Source organism: Aspergillus nidulans, chromosome III, assembly GCF_000011425.1.
Source record: "Aspergillus nidulans FGSC A4 chromosome III".
Classification (NCBI taxonomy): domain Eukaryota; kingdom Fungi; phylum Ascomycota; class Eurotiomycetes; order Eurotiales; family Aspergillaceae; genus Aspergillus; species Aspergillus nidulans.
Window position 1 is genome coordinate 793,352 of NC_066259.1, and position 18,802 is coordinate 812,153.

The 18,802-nt window shown below is 50.5% G+C and overlaps 9 protein-coding genes across 9 annotated transcripts, besides 1 other annotated feature; 1 reads left to right on the plus strand and 8 right to left on the minus strand.

The window, feature by feature from the left end:
* Window positions 1-18,802: part of a sequence feature (contig 1.83 1..55015(-1)) that runs on past both edges of the window.
* Window positions 66-2,595, minus strand: ANIA_04850 (putative G-patch domain protein; the record flags this gene model as incomplete). Its single annotated transcript, XM_050611598.1, has 7 exons — window positions 2,438-2,595; window positions 1,988-2,367; window positions 1,872-1,947; window positions 1,624-1,823; window positions 1,516-1,576; window positions 1,128-1,468; window positions 66-1,082 (listed from the first exon to the last, which is right to left on the minus strand). Exons 1-7 carry the CDS (start codon window positions 2,565-2,567, stop codon window positions 66-68), a joined length of 2,205 nt encoding a protein of 734 aa, XP_050467611.1. The 5' UTR covers window positions 2,568-2,595.
* On the minus strand, window positions 3,261-4,228 carry ANIA_04849 (uncharacterized protein; the record flags this gene model as incomplete). Its single annotated transcript, XM_657361.1, has 2 exons — window positions 3,261-3,976; window positions 4,129-4,228. The coding sequence occupies 2 exons, from the start codon at window positions 4,226-4,228 to the stop codon at window positions 3,261-3,263; spliced, it is 816 nt and encodes a 271-aa protein (XP_662453.1).
* Window positions 6,323-6,837, minus strand: ANIA_11449 (uncharacterized protein; the record flags this gene model as incomplete). The annotated part of the gene is made up of 2 exons (XM_050611599.1): window positions 6,323-6,374; window positions 6,794-6,837. The coding sequence occupies 2 exons, from the start codon at window positions 6,835-6,837 to the stop codon at window positions 6,323-6,325; spliced, it is 96 nt and encodes a 31-aa protein (XP_050467612.1).
* ANIA_04848 (uncharacterized protein) lies at window positions 7,557-9,372 on the plus strand (the record flags this gene model as incomplete). Its single annotated transcript, XM_657360.2, has 2 exons — window positions 7,557-7,972; window positions 8,028-9,372. 2 exons carry the CDS (start codon window positions 7,557-7,559, stop codon window positions 8,932-8,934), a joined length of 1,323 nt encoding a protein of 440 aa, XP_662452.1. The 3' UTR covers window positions 8,935-9,372.
* Window positions 9,445-11,029, minus strand: ANIA_10602 (aldehyde dehydrogenase; the record flags this gene model as incomplete). The annotated part of the gene is made up of 2 exons (XM_050611602.1): window positions 9,445-10,907; window positions 11,011-11,029. The coding sequence occupies 2 exons, from the start codon at window positions 11,027-11,029 to the stop codon at window positions 9,445-9,447; spliced, it is 1,482 nt and encodes a 493-aa protein (XP_050467613.1).
* Window positions 11,083-12,201, minus strand: ANIA_10605 (lipase family protein; the record flags this gene model as incomplete). The annotated part of the gene is made up of 4 exons (XM_050611603.1): window positions 11,083-11,433; window positions 11,504-11,837; window positions 11,911-12,079; window positions 12,129-12,201. The coding sequence occupies 4 exons, from the start codon at window positions 12,199-12,201 to the stop codon at window positions 11,083-11,085; spliced, it is 927 nt and encodes a 308-aa protein (XP_050467614.1).
* On the minus strand, window positions 12,651-13,595 carry ANIA_04846 (uncharacterized protein; the record flags this gene model as incomplete). The annotated part of the gene is made up of 2 exons (XM_657358.1): window positions 12,651-13,234; window positions 13,304-13,595. The coding sequence occupies 2 exons, from the start codon at window positions 13,593-13,595 to the stop codon at window positions 12,651-12,653; spliced, it is 876 nt and encodes a 291-aa protein (XP_662450.1).
* ANIA_04845 (uncharacterized protein) lies at window positions 15,124-16,681 on the minus strand (the record flags this gene model as incomplete). Its single annotated transcript, XM_657357.1, has 4 exons — window positions 15,124-15,233; window positions 15,304-15,325; window positions 15,536-16,374; window positions 16,429-16,681. The coding sequence occupies 4 exons, from the start codon at window positions 16,679-16,681 to the stop codon at window positions 15,124-15,126; spliced, it is 1,224 nt and encodes a 407-aa protein (XP_662449.1).
* On the minus strand, window positions 17,357-18,642 carry ANIA_10604 (uncharacterized protein). The gene is made up of 4 exons (XM_050611604.1): window positions 18,364-18,642; window positions 17,685-18,311; window positions 17,448-17,638; window positions 17,357-17,400 (listed from the first exon to the last, which is right to left on the minus strand). Exons 1-4 carry the CDS (start codon window positions 18,565-18,567, stop codon window positions 17,370-17,372), a joined length of 1,053 nt encoding a protein of 350 aa, XP_050467615.1. The 5' UTR covers window positions 18,568-18,642; the 3' UTR covers window positions 17,357-17,369.

Sequence of the window (18,802 nt, forward strand, 5' to 3'; positions counted from 1 at the left end):
GAAATGAACGAAGATATTGTACGATATTGGGTTGCTGTTTTCTGGCTGGCTATTATACACTCCTATCACTTCCCCAGCTGTTCGTACCGCTCCCGCGCTGTTTGTCGTGTCTTTTCCAAAAACTCGTCGTATCGGTTGCGGGTGTTGCGGGCCGCTTCCTCGCTGGCTTCGCCGAGTTTCCCGCCTTGGGCTCCTAATCCAACGCCCTGCGCGTAGACTTCTGTTGTTATGGGCGCTGTCATTCCTGTACCTTGAGCACCCAGCCCAGTGCCAGCCGACCAGCCCATTTTGCTGAGAAGCGAAGCGCCCTTGGACGTTGTCTGAACCGGCGGGGATGGTTCACGCTCTGGCGGCGGAGCGGGTTTGGCCGTGGCGTTCTTGGAACGACCGAATGCCTGGCGACGCTCGCGCGCGCGGTCTCTGTATTCGGGCGGTTGGGGGATGATGCCGTGTTTGATGAGCTTGTTCGTAGCTTTGGCGACGACTTCGTCTTTCTGCAGATTGCCCCGATGGAGCTGACTCAGGCGTTCGTGGCGATTAACCTCGGCCATAGTTTTGAATTGACGCATACAAAGATAGCAGCAGTTCCGGTTCGGGTCAGCGTACGACTGGCGGGGTGGAGCTGCTGCTTCATCCGACGAATTCTGATCAGCAGAACCCTTACCCTCAGGGTCTTTTTTGATTCCGTGCAATTCCGCATGACGGTTGCTCCAGAACTGAAGATGGGACGGCATGGCCATCTTCTTTGTCCCTGAGGCGCTGGATGCAGCATCGGCCTTTCTCTTCTTCGCCTTATCAGACGCCTCTTTAGCTTTGCCTTCTTGCTGGGCTGCTGGTTTATCACTTCCTTGTGGCGCAGGCTCGGTTGACACTGTGAGCTCCATAACGTATGCGTCCTCATCCCAGTACATGAGTTTCATAGCTGGATTGTTTAGAGGGCTGAAGGTAAATTTCTCGGTACTTTCAGACGGGTTCATGACCGGCACAAAAACGCCTGCGTGAATGTAGCTGACCATTACTGGGCGGGATGAGATGGTGAATTTCTCAAACGAATGAAGCCGCGAAATAGCCGCTTGAGCATCCTGATCCAGTTAGTTGGGCATCCACTTATTTGGGGTAGCATGTACCTGGATTGTAGCAAACTCGGCAAACCCATATCGCCAGCTCTCGTTAGTCCTGCGATCTCGGACCAGCAGAACACGCCGGATTGAGCCTTCCCGAGCGCCTAGGTTAGAGTCGCCAGTAGTCGATGCCACCTTGGCTCCTTTCTTCTGATTTGCAGAGTTGCCGTCTGAATTCGGACGATATAGTTTGGCCACACCCTTAGCCAAGAGCTCTTCAGTCACGGAGGTTTCGAGCCCACGGAACAGCAGGAATTGAGAGGGCTGATTTTCGGGCGCTGCATCGTTGTCGCCATGGTTCTTCACCTTTGGCGGAGCTATACCCGGGGGCCCGGTTGGTCCAGCATCTGCATTACTTTAGCCAGAGAATCATTCCCGAATCATAGGCACATACCTGGACGTGGGGCTTGACATCGGAAACACTTATGCCGGGTGGAATAGTTGACAATAGAGCACTGGCTTGTTAGCCCTCGCACGCCACATAAGGGTTCACAGTGCCCACCATTTTGCAGGTCCAATCCCCCTCAGCTCTAGCCTTGGCACGATCCTCTTTCTCCCGACTGTATGCAATGCGGACCTTGGTTCCTCGATCATCCTGCGCGCTCGGTCCGCACAAATATATTGTTGGAAAGTTTTGTTCCATAAAGGCGCGAGAGTGGTTGAGACTTCTGAATCGAAGAAAGCCCAACTGTCGAGATATTCCTGCAAAACATTAATAAATGGAAAACATATGGGTATAAGACAACCCACTGGTTTGCCGATCTCGAATGACGCGCACTTCCTCCAGACCATCAATATGATAGAAATCTTTCAATTCTCTCGAAATCTGTTCAGCGCATCGACACATCTCAGCCTCATGCCATAACGAAAGCTTGCAGCGCAACTTTGGGATACTGAGTTTGGGCAGAAAGGGAGGGAAGGAGTTGTCCAACGTCTTCTTCCACCATGTCCACCGGTAAACCGTCCATCATGACCTCTCTGCTCTCTTGTCCGTAATATGACCGACCGCGTCGCGGGCTTCGACTCCGGCTGCGACTGTAACTTCGGCTTCGGCTGCGTGAGCGATAACCTTCGCGATCGCGATCGCGGTAGCCGTGCCGTGGCCGTCGCGGAGGTGACCTTGAGGATCGTCGTCGGAACTCATCGCGGTCTCGACTTCGGTATCGAGATCGAGAGCCGGAATGGCCTCGGGAGTAGTCGCGTCTTCTGTCGGCTGCGGGGCCTCGAGGGGGAGTGTGAGATGGACCTATGAGCAGGAGGAAATTTAGTTCAGTTTTTGTCGCATCCTGAAAACTATACGCAGGGAGATAGTGTACCGCCAGGTGAACGAGAACGGGATGGAGAGTTGTCGTCATACATGCGGCCATCCCGGTCGTCCCTGCGAGGGAACGGCCGAGGAGGCGGGCCAGGGAGATACCTGGTATCTTCAGGTTGCAGATGAGACATGATAAACAAACATCGAGAGTAGAAAAAGTCAAAAATAATCCAGAGAGGGGAAGACGGTCATGGATGAAAGCCGCAAACGAAACAGGCACCGGCAGAATTCTTCACACCGCCCTCTGACGACTCCATCCACCGCAAGTCTATCGACAATCATCCAATCTACCAAGCATTCGAAAATGCAACAGCCTGGGGGTTGGGCGGAAATTGCTACGCTCTAGACGGTCATACATATAACATGAACATAGTTAAGCCGCAAGCAAGGTGCAAAAAGATGGAAATTGATGCACACCAATGGATTTTCTATGATCCAGAAATTCCATACTCATAAACTATTAGTTCTTACAAGCGAAAGGTGACGATCTGACTATTGAATCTGTCAGTTGTATCGGTAGCAGAAGCTCAGCTTCTGATGGAGTATGGCTAAGTACTTTTCAAATCTGTCTATCAGAATTCACATCCAAGCCAGTCGAACTGCAAGCAGCTCGTACCGAGCCTTAATCGTAAACTTGAAAGATATCTGGGATCTAAGAGGAGAAAAAAAGGAAAGGAAAAGAAAGGTATTGTCATGCTGAATCGTCATTCTGATCAAGAGCCAGCTTAATGTGGAGTCCCATGCTCCGGCATATTCCTCGTCATGCCCTTATAGAACAAACCCTGTCGTCGCGGCACCGACTCTTGGAGGAGCGAGACTCGACTTCACACATCAGCAGCTGCAGACTCGACGAGGAACTGCGAGGGAGGATCTGCGACGCAAATTCCGCCGCCAATGCAGTATCCGGGCCCATCAGGACTAGCACAGTCTTGATCGGTATGGCATTGAACTTGAGGCGATCGAGTCTCAAGCTGACGAGTGGGCGCAATACAGATGCCACCAGCTATACACTGTCCAGGCCCATGGGGACTAGCGCAGTCTTGGTCGGTACGGCACTGAATTTGAGGGGAGCGGGCTTCGACCTTATTGATAGGAGGAGCAATACAGATGCCTCCGTGAGTGCAGTGACCAGGTCCCGAAGGGCTGGCACAGTCACGATCGGTGTGGCAGACAAGCTGAGGAGACCGACGAGCGAAACGTAATTTGGACGGTGCGAGGCAAAGGCCGTTAAGACATCTGCCAACACTACCGCAGTCTTTGTCCTTCTGACACATGGCATCACCCGTTAGGGATGCCTCAACTGTAACGTCACGATCGATACAGAAGCCGCCCATGCATTCAGCACCTTCACCGCAGTCCTCGTCGGTCTTGCAGTTCCCCTCATCCTCAGTGTCGGGTTGGGCCTGGCTGTGGTTAGACTCAACACACACGAAGAGCTGACAGGCTTCATTCTCAGCACAATCACTAGCACGGCTGCAGAAATTCAATACGTTTTTGCGCTTGACAAGATAGCCGGTTCCAGTGTTCGATTCGAGGAAGCCTAAGAGAAGAGGCGAGTGTCAGTCCCAGACCTTGGCGAGAGCAGCAAGCGAGAGTCTGAAACAGGAGCAAAGCAAGAGAAGTAGAAGTGCAGGTGAGAGAAACGAAGAGAAGAGAAACTGATAGGGAGCAGATGAAGGAAAAAAGACATACCAGTGGACTCAACGGCATCAGAGCCATCGATGGACAAAGCAACAGAAGTGACCTGGGCCAGAACCAGAGACACAAAGAACAGAAGCATCTGAAATTTCATGGTGGTTTTTGAATGGATTGTTCGAGCTTTGATTTGGTAAAGGGTTGGAAAAGAGGGTTGGATAGTGGGATGAAGGAGGGAAGATGGGTGAGAGAAAAGAAGAGATGGCGACAGATTATGATAATGTTTGTTACCTTTATAGACACTGATTGTGCAGCTATCCTGAAGCAGACTACACACTGGGCTTTATAGTGAATAGGTTTTCACAGATGGATTAATGGTAGTTGAATGTCATAACTGACTTACATGAAACTTGTCTCTGATGATTCACCATAGGGGCCAGAGGGAAATGAATAATAGATACCACCAACCTTGTGTACTTTGTCTTCAGACGTGAATAGAGAAAACACATGCATGCACAAAGTGTTACTAACACTTGGCTCTAGAAAGCTCATTGGAGACATTCTTCAGTGCTTGTCCCAAGAAATCAGTGACTGGATCCAGAAGCTTAGCAGCGTTCTTGAATGTCAAAATCCAACATCATTGTTTGGACTCCGTATGGAGGAGCTGAAAGCACACAAGACATTGACCTTTGAAGACAACTTGATATGTGTGTAGGTAGCGGCCAGTCAAAGGCAAGTTCTAATAAAGAGCCAGAATTCTAGTCCGTGAGCTGTTAATATGCATCGTTAGATGAGCCTTAGTGACAGGGATCCTCATCACTAACGTGTTTCTGGACCTTGATGCCATTTGCGAATCAAGCTGGAATCGAGCTTCGCTCTCACCATTGGTGGATCCCCAGCTGTGTACTGACAGCTTCGAGATGTCTCACCATCTATAAGCTAACTTCGAGCTGCCGTCTTGTGTTTGACGAGCCCATCTGTGTCCTCAATAGCATATTCGTGTGCATAGCCATGTGGACAGTGGCTGGGTAACCTGCGGCTGAAAGCATTCACTTGAATCTCTTGGTAAGTGTAAGATTGACCTGATTTTTGCCGCTTAAACTAAATTCGTATTCATCTCCAATATTATAGGCTTTGGAGGTTCGCAGAAGCTTAAGATCGTATGCAATATGCTGTTGTATCAGGCCGATATTGGCTCCGCATCGTTCGTTACCAGTGAATCCTAGTCTATACTCGTCTTCACCCTACCCTACCACAAGCCTCGACCCTTGTTCGAGAGAAACCGAGAGTATTTGATTCTTGGCGGATATTTTTCTGAGAAGGAATGCCAAGTTCATAGCTTCACCAAATTGAGTCCAGTAATTCTCGAGTGGGCTACTGAGACAAAGTACTTCTCTACGAAAATTGCTAATGACAAGTATACTAGTAGTGAGTTGTGAAGCAGTGGAAATGACCCCCAAAGACGAAGTGAACGATCACATGACCAAGTCCTAACCCTAAGGCATCAGCCGTGCAACAGGGTCAAGAAAAGCCATTAGTGCGAGGAAAACAACTCAGTGCTCATTCTTAGAATAGCTGCTCTCTTCTTGAACATAAACAATTTAAAAGTAGAGTGTATTATCTGTGATCGTTATCTATGTGCTACGGACCTGGACCATGGCTAACACACGTGTCCCAAACGGGAGATATAGCAACATGAAAGTGATGTTCTACTGATCGATTTAAGGATGAGTAGTTGCATGCACCATGTCGACGGCCGAAGCGCCTATTTCTAGAAATTCTGTGTGGACTATTCACCACTTGTAAATTGGGGCGTAATATTCACGAAAGTACAAGACAGTGCGGTACCGGCCAAGAAGCCTTACCCAAAGCTAATGTATACGAGAGTGTGACTGGGTTGGAGTTGGGGAAAGTGTATGCGGTAGGCAGAATATTCTCGCAGGTAAGGGAGGAGGAGAGGACAGTGCAGAGGATCAAGGGAACTCTGAAGAAGACGGGATGACAAGCAGAAAAGGGGAAATATAAAGGGATTCTAACCATTAACAGATTATTCAAAGTAGGAGAGAGGAAGCGAGCTTTGCTGCTTAATATTGTATTTAGGGTTTATAAGAAGAAAGCCAGGGATGGCAATATGTTACTAACCAACTGATTATTATTATTAGGTCTCAGTGGTATACAACTCCCCGAAAATTCAGGGCAGTAATTACAAGGAGTTTAATAGTACAAGTATGAACATACCCTACTTGTACCTTTAACCATAGTCATACTTGTCACGGTCCCACGTCCTGTGATCATGAGCCAGCCTGGATTACAGAGCAGTACCCTAGCATGGGACTACGAGAATAACAAGCAGTTATCTTGCTTTATCATATATACTGGTATGCACAATGAACTGACTTCTGCAATCCTTGACTGCCTACTCGATAAGGTTAGGCTTCGCCTGGTAAAGACAGCCCACAAAATGATTTCTCCATGTACATATTCCTCTTCTCCATGCTAAGTATTCTGAATATGAGCGCCAGAATGGTTGTTTGAATGTTCTGGTTGGCTTGCCGTCTTAATACTAGCCATAGAAGATAGTTTCCGGAATGCGCGCCTAAAAGCAGCTCTAGTAATTATTCACAGCCTTGACTACATCTACGCTAATCATAATACTCTACCCATGCTGGCTACTCCAGGTGTATCTATCCTTAAGCCATGGCAGCAGATAAGAATTACCTACCTGATATCGGCAAAATATAGCTCTAGCTGGTCGAACCTTGACATGTTAAAATTCCAAATTTCCATCTACTCTAAGTATTACAAGTGTTGCATGCCAATTATACTAGAACTTACTTAGCAAACAGCTGCAAAACTCTTTTGGGAATGTTCCTCAGCAGTTCTTCGAGTATATCCCATATTTTTCACGCTTTGAAAGCTGTAAGTAAAGGTTAGGCTGCACCATGCTGGATCTCCTGTCCCACTTGTTTTATACCCTACTCAAAACGATCATGTATTTTCACTCATACATACGGCATTTATAGCGGAACCAAGCCCCAATATCGTCGAGGAAGAGGCTTATCCGCCAGCTGCTGAGGTCAGCTAGGTGACTCACCCCTCCATTCGCAATGCCCGGCCTATCAAGGCAGCCAGGTCGGGCAAGATTGAGATAGAAGCCCTGGATGGCTATACTGTAGCTGGGAGATCAAACCTGCGAATTTCCATATCTCCCCGCAGAACTCGGTTGCCTGTCCAGGATTCAGCGCTGTTAAGTAGCCGCCGTGTGCCTACGACTTCCTTCCAGGCGCTTCTGAACGCAAAATAATTGGACACCAAGTCTGTTAGAACAGCGAGTTATTGTGACCCATGTTGTGATTCGCGCCCGCCAACATTAGTAAGCCCGACCCCTCAGCGATTAAAAAGACCGCTCAGCTCTGAGGCCAGGATGCAAACATCTGCCTCTTTCTAATTTTGTACTTCTCTCCCCTCCTCAGAGCGCTATAAAAATGGCAGAACCTATAAGTCTTGCGTCTGGGTTATTAGCTCTCGCCACTTTCGCCTTCCAGTCGAGCGTTAGCCTCTACGACACGGTCAAAAGCTTTCATTCGCATCCAACACGCGTGCGTCAGCTGATAGAAGAGCTTGAAGCCTTAAGTGGGGTTCTGGGACCGCTTGTCGATAGGGTCCAGGCCACTAATGATACAGATCTCTCTGCGCTCAATCTTCCTCTACTAAGTTGCGGCAAGGCATGCAAGCTCTTTCAAAAAGAAATTATGAAATGTGCTGGACGGTCTAGTGCTACTCGAACCAGCTTTCGCGATTGGGCAAAGTTGAAGTACATGGGTGATGACGTAGATGGTTTCAGGAGAGTATTAGCAGCATATAAGTCGACCATTACCATTGCTCTAACGGACGCAAACCTGTAAGTCGCTATGATAAGTGTTGATAAGTCCATTTTCCTTTGCTAAACTAGACAGTCAAAAATCCACGGTTACGGCGGAAACCCTTAAGAATTATGAAAGTCTCATCAAGACCGCAAAGGAAGATCTCGAGGATCATCTTGCAGCTATTGACGAGAAGTTAGAGTTTATGCTAAGAAAGGCCGTAACAGGATCTGATGAAGACTCGTTGGAACTTCAACGAATAAAAGAAGAGCGGCTGAGCGCGGAGAAATGCCTTCAAATATGCGACCAACTGTCTGATCATATCAGTCAGATTCAGATCTCACCCGCTAGCAATGACTCTACTAGTCCTTATGACCCCGGCGCATTTCCCGAAAGGCTCACCAGTGCGGCTTTGCAGGAATGCAAAAGTAGCCTCGAGCATACATCCGCAAAGTTACACAAGCACATACACAGTCTAATTGATCGATTAATAGTGAAATCGGCATCGGGAACGACGTCACAGGAGGATTTGACGGATCTTGCCAGGCTGCGAGATGAATGGGAAATGACTCGCCAGTGTATTGATATCTGCTCCAAAGCAGATAACCATTTCAAAGAAACCATCACAACAGTGGACAATTACGCCACGGGCGATGCCGTACAGTTCATGGTCTCAACTGATGGGCAGGTCATCCACGGGAGAAATCACGGACTTGGGTGGAGGTCAAGACAGGTTGGAGGGCACCTTAACGACACCTCTCTACAGCAGTTGTCCAGAGATTTTACGACTATAAATATCCACCATACTACGAATACCGACTCATCCTCGCCCAAGAATACACCTGCAACTGCGGACGATACGGCCTCGAGTGAATCCGCTTCAGAATTTGATAGACGATATGGGCGAGGATCTCAACTCACCCCAAAATCTGCTCCGAACATAACTACATCTTGGAAGAGCTCGATGGAAAGCGGGCTTGGTCGAGCATCGAAGAGCTAGCCAGCTTGTTAGCTTTTGAAATCGTTTCTCATTCTGCACCAGAACTTCACTGCCGCGCAAATGGTCCGCTGATTGCAGTCATACGAAATGCAGCTTGGAATCTACATTATTTGTCCGACAATCTAATATGCGACAACGTCATTGTAAGGTGTAAGTCCAGGTGATGTCTAGGATAGATATCCTGAGACACAGAAACTTGAAGGCGTCAAGTTTATCGAGTTGGACTGGGTTGGGTTGAATTCATCCAAAGCCTGGACTAGCCGCCTTAGCTGGATCTCTGGGTCCCGTTCAGGCTATATGCTTCGTTTGATGTTTGCGAAGCCTACAGAGTACTGAGCTAGATGGGTGTGAATAGATTGTTCTTCTGAGTTACTCGGCAAGAATTTGCTAATGATGGATGCTATAATGATGTAGAATAGCTAACATATGCGACGAAGCAATCTCGCTACTTCTTTCAACATATAGTCTGAATACCTTTTCGCTCTACTCAAACCACAGACCAATATCGTCCTACCCATATCGCGCATCTGCGACCTCATCATCAAACCAAACCGGCTTGACTCCGTAGTTCATAACCGTGCTCTTGACCTTCGTATAGCTCTCGTATGCCTCGACGCCATTCTCCTTGCCAACACCACTCTCCTTAAACCCACCCCACGGCGAAGAAGGGTCATTCAGATGATGCCCATTGATCCAGACAATTCCAGCCTCGATCTTATCCGCGACACTATGCGCTTGCGTAAAGTCGTTGCTCCACACCGACGCCCCAAGCGCATACGATGTCCCGTTTGCGATTCGGACGATCTCATCCTCATCTGAGCATTTTATGAGCGCGAGGACGGGCCCAAAGACCTCATTGTTGGCTAGGTCGGAGGTGGAGGCCGTTTCGATGACTGTTGGGGCGAAGAAATAGCCTTTCTTCTCTGGCGTTGGCGTAAGTCTTGTCCCGCCACAGAGTATAGTCCCCCCTTCAGCTGTGGCGCGCGAGACGAAGGCCTCGCAGCGCTCGATGGCGGCTGCGGAAATGACGGAGCCGATCTGGGTCTTCTCGTCGGTGGGGTCACCGACTCGGAGGGCGCGAACCCGCTTCTCAAGTAGTGACCTGAAAGAGTCGTAGATGTCTTTGTGCACGAGGATCCGGCTTCCAGTGACGCAGGTCTGGCCACTGGCGATGAACCCCGCGAATAAAGCGGCCTTGACTGCTGTTTCGACGTCCGTACTCGGGAATATACACACTGGGGCCTTGCCGCCCAGCTCGGCGGTGATGGGGATCATGTTCATTGCTGCGACGGGGGCAATGGCTCTGTATGTGGCGATTCCGCCGGTAAGGTCAATTTTCGAGATCTTAGGGTGCTCGCAGAGGTACTTTCCGGTTTCTCGTCCGTACCCGGATACAATCTGCAGCACGCCGTCGGGTAAGCCAGCCTCCTTGAATAGAGCACCAAGCTTCAAGACGGAGAGCGGTGCGAGCTCAGACGGCTTGACAATTACTACGTTGCCTGCCGCGAGCGCGGCAGCGATCTTCTTCATTGCGATAAGCAGCGGGTGGTTGTAGGGCGTTATCAGGACGACGACGCCGAGCGGGATGCGGGTAAGGGTGTTTGTGACGGCGCCCTTGAATGGGGTCACACGGCCTTCGTGGACGCGAGCGAGAGACGCAAAGTAGTCGAGCCACTCAGGCACGCGGGCCAGTTGGGTACGCATTTCGCGAATGGGACGGCCGGTTTGGACGGTTTCGAGGGCAACGAAGTCATTGATGCGGCCGCGGAGGAGAGTAGAAGCTCTAGACAAAACGGCAAATCTGTCGCTGGGATCTTTTCGGGACCAGACGCCCGAGTGGAAGGTCTTCCAGGAGGCGGTTATGATCTCGTCGACGGCTTCGGAGGGTGTTGCGTTGATCGTTGCGAGGGCTTCCTCTGTTGCGGGGTTGACAACGGAGATGGTGGTTGCGGTGGGAGGAGTCTCTTGACCGTCTATCCAGTTGGAGCGATGATAGATCATTTTAGCGAACAAAAATTCAATTGAGGACTAGAGCTTTTGCGATTTTCTGAATTCGAATGGGAAAGACAGCCTTACTCTTATATGTACCCCGCATAACACAGATAAGATAATGGGATCTTCTCCAACAAAAGATAACGAAGATAAGAGTCAGCCTAGTGGGCAAGCATCTGTCGCCCCCAAATACCACATATGGTCCCTCAGACTGCCAGGTTCTCTTCCCAGATTGCCCTGCTCATTATCCACGCCCTCAAGGATGTGCACATCCGCAGTTGTAACAGGCTCGCCGAAGCCAGACGTAATCCAGTACTCTGGCCCGGACTGGCTGTACTCTTGTACCAGCCGATCTGCAACCGGCATCCTAGACGCACGGTAGAGCATTTTTGGAAAGACGTCATTCAGGTGCGTAACGCGATAGTTCCTCCCATTGTCGCTACCGGGCCCGTTCGTGATGTAATCGGCCATTGCGTAGTCACCAACCGATGGCGCGCCGAAGGTATACTAGCAGTCCAGTCAGCATCAGCAGCCATCAAGTTGCTCGGGTCGTCATTGCGGCAAAGCCTCAACTTACAGAATCAACAGCAACTCCTCTATTCCTCAGGAAAATTGCATGAAGCGTTGCAAGTGCACCTCCCAAACTATGCCCAGTCAACGTCAGTTCGTACTCTGGGTATCTGGCCTTTGCCTCCCTGATGGAACCATCTAAAGCCTTGTCGGCGGCCACGGCCGCCGACCAGAACCCTTTATGTGCTCGGCATCCGGAGCACGCGGTAGGCGCGCTGACTTGAAGGAATGCCCAATCGGTGATGAAGTTTGTGGGGGTCACGCTATTGCGAAACGAGATGATCAGAAGGGCGTTTGTGTGGTCGGCGGCAATGTAGCCAGCCGTATCGCCGGGGTAAATCCTGTGTAATGAGAAAGTAAAGAGTTAGCGTCTATTGAGTATGGTAATCCAATGAGATATCGAAAGGGGAATACTCTGAGAATGCATAAAGGAGTTCTGTATTGGCACTGTCGATAAGCGGACACATTTCAGCCCCGCAATAAACAGAACTCCCTACAGAAGAGTTATTGTTTTCGCTGCAACCTGAAGCAGCAGAGTATTGAGACATGAGGGTGAGTTTGGTGAGGAGAGTTGTGGATATTTCTATTGCGGTTGGTTCAAGCCGGATTACTGAGCACATTGAATCACGTACCTCTGGATACGGCAGGTGGAAAGCCGGCACAGAAGACAGGAAAGTGGAAGATGACGGAGAGAAGGAAATACATGATGAATCGACAAGCTATTGAAGGTAACCTCAGTTTCTGGATGAGATCGTATACAATGTAGACAGCGTAGTCTCGAAATATCGGTGCAGGTCAATGACTGCGAGATATACTTATTCACATTGTCAGGGGTCAATTAAAGAAAAACCCTTTGGGATCCTTTTGTATGAATATATAATTGTCCTCCCTCAAGAGTTCACAGCGTATAGCAGCGGATCCCCGTCCACCACTTGTCCTCCCAGGAACATGAACTTGCCATGTGAGACTCACCACTCAAAAAGCAACCACTGTTTAGTCTTTCCCAGTCGACTCTGACTGATGTTGGAATGCAGGTACTATCCACTATCCAGTGCTAAAGGGTGGGCATAATATCGTCATATCATCATGTTCAAGCGTATGTAAAGCTAGCAATATACACAGTGGGTCCGCAAAGCGGCCATACATCCACGACTTCACATCTCAAATATCGAGGTCCGTTTATTCGCCGGCAACTCCGCTATTGGTGGCCGCGCATTCGACGCATACAACTCCGCCTGAGCCCGTGGTGCAGGCAAATACCCAGACGCCAGATAACTCGCCTTCGTCTCCTCCAAGCGCCGATTAAATTGGCGTCTTTGGAAGCACAGCGCAGCTGCTGAAGAAGCAAGACATACGACCAGCGCCACGCCCAGACCGACGCCGACTCCTACAATGGTGGTCTTGCTATCCTGACAGGTCCCTGTTCCGTTGTCGCAGGTCTCAGAGGACGATGAGTTGGAGCCTGAGTCCGGATCGCTTGTCACCGTGACAGTAGTTGTGGCTATTTGCGAGGCATTGTCACCTGCGCTGCTGGTTGTGCTTGCGTACGTGCTTGTGGGAGGGTTTATCACCGATGTCGGGTTCGTCCAGTTCCCGCCGGGCCCGGGATACATCAATTTTCCCATGTCCAGCTCGAAGGCGTTGTCGCAGCAGTCCGAGCCATCAGTGCTGCAGCACCATTGGTTATTGCTGTTTTCCAGGCAGGGGAGGATATGGATGCCGTAGGAGGCCTGCATTGCTGTATAGCGCTCATGTTAGGACTGTGCAAACAACTAAACCTCCTAGGTCCGACTCGGGACGTACATACACTTAGGACAGAAATTTGGACAATCGTCGCTCTCCCAGCTTGAGTCCGTACAGCTATTGAGCAGCACAAACCCTGTGTATCCCTTGACCTGACCCAGACAAAGCCCGTTGGTCAGACAGTAGTCATTTTCATCGCCGTTTGTTTTGGCGATACCGCAGCAAGCGCTGTGTTCTTTCTCAGGGAAGCAGGGCTGTTGCTCGTCAAGCGCGAAGGTTCCATCGGTGTAATAGCACTTTGCAGCAATAGTGACAGAGAGAAGGGTACTGTGAAGAATGAATCGACTGAAAAACATCGTCGTTGAGAGCAATCGCGACGGGAGGTGGTCGACGGATTGAGTGTGGATTAGGGGATGAGGATACGGAGATGGATTCTCGAGCTAATGAGGCTGCCCCTGAATGAGACTGAATTATGAGAAGCACTAGATGCAGGGCTTAAATGTCACATTGCAAAAGGTCCCGCAATTCATGGGCGCTTAATCTCCAGGCTTGTGTTTGGAGGATCTTGGGATTAATTTAGTAGCGTGTGGAAACTTGCTTAGAGCAGGGATTAGGGCCACTGCGGCGCTTAGAATCACTTCCCCACTCTTCCCTTTTCTGTCCACCACGATTACAATGAACCAAACTACTACTATCCTCTCCTCAACAAGGGCGCCCAGGCGCAGGCGACATGGACCCCATTCTGCATGCTGCTACAGCACTAGTCCAGCCATGCGACGCCATCAATGAGGCTGTTGTTGACCTCAGGAACAGACCCTGGATCGATCACGTCACCATCAACCGGGGATTATCCAAACCGCCTCAATTCCTAACTATAAAAGGACGAGCGTGGGAAGATGGGCGTAATAGCTCAGTCCTCAAGCACCGTGAGCCTTCTTTTCCACGCCGACGCGCCGGTGTCCAATCCGGAAATAGACTGTTGGGTGAAGAATGGCGCTCGTTTGCAGGGAAGGCACTCGCTCGATTTGCTGCTAAGACGATGTTTCGGGAAGAGACGCTCAGTGATTCGTTCAGTAGAAGATGTGTTTGAACATGCGAGGGGATCAAGAGGATTTGCAAGAGGGTGAGGAAGTACGGAGAATGGGGTTTTGGGAGTCGCGAGGTCAGGCCTGGACCGCTGGACCATTTTAGCAATGATTGATTCGCACATTATTTGTACGTGAGTACAGCATTTTTGCAGTGTCGCCATATACCTGGTTAGGCCAATAATCCACTGACATGTATTTTCAGGGCGAAACAACCCCCAGATTCCTGAACGCCTTTCTTACTATTTACTATCAGGAGACACAGCTTCCCGGCATAGTTAGTGCTAGGCCGGTGTTTCACAATTCGTAAACCGCAGCTCCCCTGCATATCTAGTACTAGCCCGGTACCCGACCATCGCTTCCCAAATGCGCCTAACAAAACGCCAAGCGTCCCCATGAGATAGTGCGAGATGAAACCCAGGATTATTCTGGCTTTGGATCTTTGTCAATCGCCGAGGTATGGTCGGACTGGCGTGAAATGTTGACGGGGCTGCATTGTCGGCGAAGCAACCAGGCTATTTGACGACGTCCGTCACTATAAACGAGCGTTAGCAGGAAGCAACGCTGGCTCATGAGGGAACGTCGCCCTGCGTTTTAGCCATAAAACGTTCTCGAGGAAGAACTTGGGAACCGGCTATGGGCTTCAAGCAGCAATTTTACAGCGGGGAGGCCGCCGGCCGCTCTCAAGGAGACACTGTCGTGTTATGAAGCTGATATGTAATCAACAATCAACTGAGTGAGAGAACAGGTTGGTTGAGACAGGCATGGCAATCTCTTTCCTGATTTGGCAGGATTTGAATTAACATAATTCGCGGTTCGCAGTATAGCGTGGGCGGAAGGAATTGACGGGATGTGCCGTGATCTGCGTGTGGACCGAATATAGCGGGCGAAGGGCATTGTACTTGGGTGCTAATCACTTTTGGAACATTATACTAACCATGCTTTTTGTATGTAGCCTCCAGAGCCATAATGAAGTTACCTAGTCGATGTTTCGGAATGAGCTGTAAAGTTTATGTTTACCATCCCCAAGGAACTAAGCCATACTTATAACTATGTATAGACGAACTTAGAAGTACCTGCTTGAAGGCTTTCCTTGTTGGTGTAATCCCTTAGCTTCGAAAGAGAGCGAATGGGCTTCCCCCTAAGGTATAGGAGATCCAAAGCAGATCCGACGACTAGAGGAAAACCATCAATGAAAAGACCAGACTCACAACCCCCGTCGCCCACATTCCTTCACTACTCAAACTGGCAGCCTTGTCAACATTGGGCACAGAAGTCTCGTTTACACCACCTGAAGAGTCACCAGTCGGCCCCGACCCACCAGTAACTACAGGTCCAGAGTCAGAATCCGCGTCATCTGTCGAAGTCGGCCCGGCCGTTGTGGTAGTCGTCGTCCTGGTCGGCACGTCATCTAGATCCGGCGTCGTGGTTGCCGAGGCACTGACACTCTCACTGATGCCCTCGAAGATCGAGCTCGCGGCCGCGGAGTTCGACGCTGAGACCGTGGCCGTGGAAGATGTCCGCGTCGACGAAGACGTAAGTGACAGTGTGCTCGTCTGGATGTCGATTTCGATGTACCACCATACTTCGATATACCAGTAGACCCAGTAGTACCAGTAGATGATTTGGGTGTAGGTAGTTACTGACGATGAGGATGAAGAAGTGGTTATTGATGTCTCCTCGTCATCGTCGTCGTCATCGTCGTCAGAATCATAATCGGTCGAATAGCACCCGGACAGCGGACAGCAACCCCGCTCTCCATTGAGTACAACGCATCTCTGTCCCCTCGGACAGTACCCCCGGACATTACAGCACTCGCCATCTAACGGGGCACAGGTGACCCCATTCGAGCAGCACTTCTCGTCGGCCTCGCAGTAACCGTCGCCGACGGAACAGCATTTTCCGTCGGCGGGTATGCATCCATCGCGGCAGCAGGACTGACCCTCGGGACATGCGCCGCCAGTGAGACAGCACTCCTCCGTGCCGCGGATGACACACGTCCCGTCGCTGCAGCAGGCGTCGGCGGGAGAGGGGCAGCAGCGGCGGGAAGCTATAGTTATGTCAGAGAACGAGGTCGTTCAAAGATAATAGAAAGGAGACGTACTTGTACAGAGCGAATAGCCGGATGGGCAAGTGTACTGGCGTTTCTCAAGAGAGGTCGAGAAGGGATCGAAGATGTCTCTGGCTGCGATGTCGGCAATACTGGAGTTTCCGCGCAATTCGGACGTCTTTTGGCGCGGTTTGGACTGAATTGGCTGGAACAAACTGCGGCGTTTTGGACTGGAGGCATCGCAGAGAGTAAAAAGGCTGATGCAAAAGAGGAAGAGGAGAGGCCAGCGGCCCCGAAGTGAGGTCATTGTCCAAGATGCTGGAATTTGTGCTCGAGCTGACTACCGCGCTTGACCGCCAGGCACGACCACTTCATCACGGATGTGGATGTGGATGTTTATAAGCACTTTCTGGACGCGAGGCTGAACTGCTAAGACACCGCCACCACCTACCCAAAGTGCTAGCAACTAACACTGCCTTGGCACCTCGTATTCACGGAAGGAAGCGAGTCAATGCCATCGCTCGTGGTGCGCTGGTTGGCTGGGATCCAGCAGTTATAACGGAACACTAAAGCCCTCGTATCGGGCTGCGGGGGTATGCCTGAGCCCTTCTCCGTATGGTGAGTGCCTGCGGCTCTTTGTGATTGCCTCCGCTCATGACCATTTCGTACTGAGTCTAGTGACCTGGAATGACATTTATCCAATTTGGAGTCAGGAGGGTTCAGCAAAGTCAATTTATCTGCTACTCGATGAGGCTGAGCTTTTAGTTTCCCATGAAGGTTCCAATCTGGCTGGTGCGGCAGTCTCTCGTCCTGAGGCAACGTTTCCGTGGCTCCATTTTGGCCGCGTGCCTCAAAGTTTAGCCAAGCCTTCAAGTTACCACGGTACGGGCAAGGGGGAATAAGCTGTGGGGTTTGCTCTTGTATCGCGTTTTTCTTATTTCGTTAAGACTGCCAGCTTGGAAAAATATTATTGTATGATTTTCAGGTTATATAGCTCATCTATTTTTAAGAACAATGTTCATATACCTGTGATAGGGTCAGCACATGTATTCGAGATGGGTGCCAATGCTTACATGCTCATCCCAATCAACGCCATGATGATTCCCATCATGCTCTGGCGCGGAACAGCATGGTTGCGCCAGGCCCAGCCCAACCCTACAATGATGCAGGTCTTAAGCTGCCCAATGACCGCACCACTGACTGCTCCGGCGGCATCGACGATGTAAAACTGGGAAAGGTTCACCATGCATGCGAGTAGCCCGCTCTATCTCCAGTTAGCGCTGTAAGAGTGCCCGAGAACATCAACATACCAGCAGTACCATACTCCACATGTAGGTCGGTACGGACGAGACGGCAGGGGTCGTCTCGGCCCAGGGTATAGCGCACAAGAGCAAGCACGCACTGATGGGCGCTTGGTTCAAGAGCAGCTGCATGCTGCTCAGTTCATACCGTTTATGGTAGTACCCGATCCAGACCGTATAGATCGAGCTGGCGCAGACGGCCGTCAGCGCAAAAATCACACCGCGAGCAGACGTCGAGCTCCCGCTATCTGCAGACGGGAGCGAGTCGTAGTATGTAACGACTCCGACCCCAGAGCACAAAAGAGCCAACGGCATAAGCGCCGCGCGGGGAGTCTTGATTCGAAAAAGGACGTAGTTCAGTAACGCAACTGCTGGTGTCAGGAGAAGACGCGCCAGCTGGTGGAACATGACTGAGGAATGTGCGAGCGACAAGTTCTGAAGGACAACCTGGATGGCCATGGCGGCGGCGATCGGGGTCATTTGCTTGAGGCCGATGGGTTTGGGGACGAACGCGCCGAAGAAGCGATGCGACGCCGCCCAGAGTGTAGCGCCGGTGATAAAGAAATGGTAACAGGCCAGGGAGACTTGTCGGTTACTGAAGGAAGGATTCGACATGACCGATTTGTTCGTGAATACCTGGGGACGGTTAGCGCGGTCGATCAGACACTATAATTGCGGAATCGCTCACAATCCCCACAGTCGAAGTGACATTAAGAATCGTCCATATCAGAAACCGCGCACTGCGACTATGACTCGCTGGCTTCTCATTTGTCACTTCTAGCTTCTTCAGATCGCCGTTGACCTTCTCCAGGGTCGAGGGATCAGGGTCCTTCTCGGTAAGACGGAGATTGGCCTCGCCATCGCGGCAATCTGGGTCCTGCGGATAAATCATACTGAAAAAGAATGGATGAAATCCCGGCAAGGGCAGAAGGACATATTTAAGAGGCCGCGCGCGGCCGAGGATTGTTGTTAAAGAGAAAAGGGAGACCAAGGGTTGGGAACTTGGGGGGAGTCAGCCAAAGCCATAGCCTCAGCGGGGCCAGCACTGAATGGGGCTGGAGCGTACTAAGGCGGTCGCAGCAAGGATCTAGATTGGCCAAGGAGCACGCCGTAGCGCTGACACGTCC